Here is a 4189-nt window from a genome sequence, read left to right as displayed (position 1 = left end):
TGACTGACCCTGAAGAGACATATTAAATGTGTGTGATTTTTAATCTGCTAGTTAGCTTACTACTGACAGCCATTTGTCATCACAGAAAAGGTCAATAAATTTGAGATATTTGTCTTTTTTGTAAAAGAAAAATACATAATATCTTTAAGTTTGACAATTTAGCACTTTGCCAACCGTAACCGGTGAAGAGCTATGTAGAGAAAATATTGGTATATACAACTTTGAAGAAAAAGGGCAAAGATTTTTGGAGGTTTTTTTTGTTATCAATAGCACTTGCCAAATAAATACTTCATAGTAAAATATTTGCATTTTTTTTCAAAATTTGAATCTAGAATTCTACATACAATTACATATGTATTGTATCTCTCTCCTCATATATTTTTTAGATACATATTTTTCTTCCTGTGGCTTGTTTCATGAATTCAGGATTTAGCTAAGTGCATACGTTAAAGCCAAATAGGCCAATATTTCAAATACTCATGGATCTGTGATTCAAGTACCTACTATATGTCAAGAATATTCTAGACACTGGGGATTCAAAGACAAATTTAACGTAGTTCCCACCCTCAAAGATTTTTCATTTTATCAAGAGAGACAATTTCTTAAGCACTTACCAAACACTGCTAGGAATACCAACATAAAACCAAATCTAGTTCCTTCCCTCAAGGAGATTATGTTCCAGTAAAGGGAGATAACATGTATAGGATGGTGATGGCCTGGAAAGGGTGATGTAGTTTTGAAAGTCTTAGGGATGATGAGTAATATAAGGAAGTTAATTGGCAGTCCCTTTCTAGTAGCAATGGTAACATGGATTTAAATACTATTCCAGATAAGGAAAATAGGGAAAAGGGGACTAAGATGAAGATGTGCCTGGTGACAGGGCAGATGGCAAGAAGATGACTGGAGCGGAGTGTGAAAATGGACTGGGGTCAGCCAAATATAGTAGAACACATGATACCCATCAATAAGGGTAGCTGGGAGCTCATGGTGGGAGTTTCAGAGCTGAAAGAGTTAATCTCCCAGCAGAATGGATGGCAATAATCACATACATGATATAACAAAATTAAATACACAGTAATTTGGGAAGATTGGTACTAGAGGCTGGGGCTATTGGGAAAGACTTCATGTAGAAGGTTATGCTTTAGCTGAGTCTTAAAGGAAACTAGGGTTTCTCAGAGGTAGAAGTGAAGAGACAAGTGCATTCAAGGTATGGTGAACAGCCAATGCAAAAGCATAGAGATGGGAGAATTATCTTTTGTGAAGAATAGTTGGAGGGCTAGTTTGACTGATCTGTGGAGTGTGGCAATGGGAGTAGTGTACAGTAAGGCTACAAAAACAGTTTGGAACCAGGTTGTGAAGGACTTTAAATGGCAAATAGGAGTTTTATTTGATTCTAGCAGTAACAGGAGCCACTGCAATTCATAGAGCTGGGAAATGTCATGATCAGACCTATGCTTTAGGAAAATCATTTTGGCTGCTATGTGACAAGTTCCCCTTCCTTTTCTTCCCTTTTGTTTCTTCTTTTAAGAGTATCAAAATATAACAAAACTACTCCTATATTCCCTGGCTTATTTAACTCCCTCTTTGATCCCTGATGAAATTAGTGTTCTGAGGGGACAGTTGTTTCCTCTCTCCCTGTTAGAGGTAAGCTTCATGCTTGTATAATTCTTTCTGGTTGCTCAGTTGCATTTACCTTATGTTTCCTTTAATTCCTTTGTTTGGTTTTTGAAGTTTCTTCTTAGCTCTGGGCTTTTCCTTAGAAATGCTTGGAAGTCCTCTATTTTGTTAAAGGTCTAATTTTTCTTCTGTAGGATTATACTCAGTTTTTCTGAGTAAGTTATTCTTCATTGTAAATCTATATATTTTGCCTTTTGGAATAATGTATTCCAAGCTCTCTTTTTTTATATAAAAATATTTGGTAGCTGCCAAATCTTGTGTGATTCTCACTATAACTCCCTGGCACTTGTAATCTTTTCTTTCTGGTTGTTTGTAGTATTTTTTAATTTGTTCTAATAACTCTAAATGTTGGTTATGATATTCCTAGGAATTTTTATTTTGAAGTCTCTTTTAGGAGATTACCAATGAATCCCTTCTGTTTTCACTTTGCCCTCTGGTTCTAAAGAGATCTGGGCAGTTTTCATAGTTTTGTTTTGTTTTGTTTTGTTTTGGTTTTGGTTATGGCTTTCAGGTAGTTCAGTGACTCCTGTATTTTTTCTCTTTGACCTGTTTCTGAGGTCAGTTGTTTTTTGATATGAGATAACTTACATTTTTTCTTCTATATTTTCTATCTTTTAACTTTGTTTTAATATTTCTTGTTGTCTCATGGAAACATTAACTTTCCATTGCTCCATTCTAATTTTCAGGGAGTCTGTTACTTGAGAGAGGTTTTACCAGCTGTATTACTAATCTGTTTCTCCTTCCAAGTTTTTCCTCTAGAACTCTCATTTATAATATTTTAAAACTCATATCATTTCTTCTAGAAATTCTAGTCAACTTTGTGGCCAAGCTGTGTTTTCCTCTGAAGTTTTGCTTGTAGAATTACAGTTGCTTTCTCCTTTTAGGTTGGTATCTTGAGTGTCCCTGGTTTCATAATTGTTCTTTATCATCAATATCTTTTTTTACTCATTCTTGAAGCTTTACTTCCCAAATTGGGAATTTATGTTAAGGCCAAACTCTGTGTAGTTTTGATAGGAATGCTGAGGCCCTGTTTGGTTCTTCTCTATCTTATATAGGATATGTTACTGTTTTCTCTGAGTATTAAGTGCTCTGTTCTTCAAGGAGCTCATGGAGTGGGTGAGGCGAGAGAGCCAGAAACTTTCAGCACACCCTAAGCAATATGATCCAGAGAGCAATCTGATTGCTCCCCTCCTGGTATGGTCTTTGCAAGTTCCAGGCTCTTGTTTGGGTATGGGCAACACAATTGTAGGCTTGTTCCTGTATGGAGTTCCTGTAAACAGATACTGGTCTTAGCCCCTGACAACTAGCTAGAAGATTCTGCTGGTTCAGAACAATATAAGTCTAGTCTCATTATGGGTCTAAGTTTCTTTCCCTGGTTGTCTTTAGGCCCCAGCCCAGGTCTGTGAACTAAAACCCACATCCTGATCCAGGGTCAGAGTGATAGAGCTGTAGGCTCACCCCTGCTCTGAAATACGTTGCTCAAGGTAACAAGATACTAAATACCTGAACCAAAACTTGGAACCAGGTCTTTTAATTAAGTTGAGCGTTCCTTCTACTGCACCAAGCTATGATCCAAGCAGATAGCTTTTGTACAGAGGGGATAACTGAGAGAGAACTTAACATACTTTTCAATTACTCTATTTCTTTCTTGTCTCTTCTTTGTCTTTACAGTCATTTGGGGCCAGAATTATATATTAAGCATCGTTAAAGGAAACCAGCTACTGCGTACTCTCCCAAGGTCAGGAGTCAGAAAACAACGGGCAAGTTGTCCGTGTGGCACAGAAAGACTATGGATTCAGGTGTACGTTCTGCATTGTTGCTGCTGGGGGTCATTGCAGGTAGGAATCATTCACTTCTCAAGACCCATACATCATCCTTGAGTACCTTGAGCATAGAAGAAAAAGTAATTTTTTTTAATTTAAATTTTATATTATTTTCAAACAAAGATCATTTGTCTCTCCTTCCCCCTTCCTTCTACTCTCCCCTTCCCTACCATATGAGAAAGCAAGAAAAACAAAACCCCAGTTACAGGCATGTAGAGTCAAGTAAAACAAAATTTCTCATTGGCCATTTCTAAAAAAAAAAAATCTCAATCTACAGTTTGAGTCTCTCATCTCTGTTAGAAGGTGGATAGCATGTTTCATCATGAGTCCTAAGGAATTTGGGTTGGTCATTGTGTTGATCAGAGTTCCCAGGTTTTCTTTCTGTGTGTATGTATATGTATATATACAAATACATGTGTATATGTGTATGCATGTATACATATATATGTATATATATTCACAAAGGAAACATTTTCTTACACATATACATATATACATATATCAATATATAAATAAATATGTATTTCTTTGTAAATATTATATATAAATATATATAAAGTATACATACCTGTGTATATATACATGTAGCTATACAGATATACATATTATATATATATAATGTGCATATAACATATATTATATATATATGTTTCATTTAAATCAGCCAAGATCTACTTTCTTAACTTCCC

General features: G+C 35.7%; 1 protein-coding gene across 1 annotated transcript in view; it reads left to right on the top strand.

Annotated features, from left to right (window-relative positions):
• The window catches only part of LOC114032013 (dyslexia-associated protein KIAA0319-like), a gene marked incomplete at its 3' end in the record, with an annotated part of 81235 nt that overhangs the window by 25790 nt on the left and 51256 nt on the right, over nucleotides 1-4189 (top strand). The window contains exon 2 of the mRNA XM_027847217.1: nucleotides 3349-3515. Within this exon, the coding sequence (XP_027703018.1) occupies nucleotides 3467-3515 (49 nt within the window). The remainder of the gene's footprint in view (nucleotides 1-3348; nucleotides 3516-4189) is intronic.

This window comes from Vombatus ursinus, unplaced genomic scaffold, assembly GCF_900497805.2.
Source record: "Vombatus ursinus unplaced genomic scaffold, bare-nosed wombat genome assembly UNPS02015392.1, whole genome shotgun sequence".
In the NCBI taxonomy this organism is placed as follows: Eukaryota; Metazoa; Chordata; class Mammalia; order Diprotodontia; family Vombatidae; genus Vombatus; species Vombatus ursinus.
This window is presented reverse-complemented; position numbering and strand designations above follow the sequence as displayed.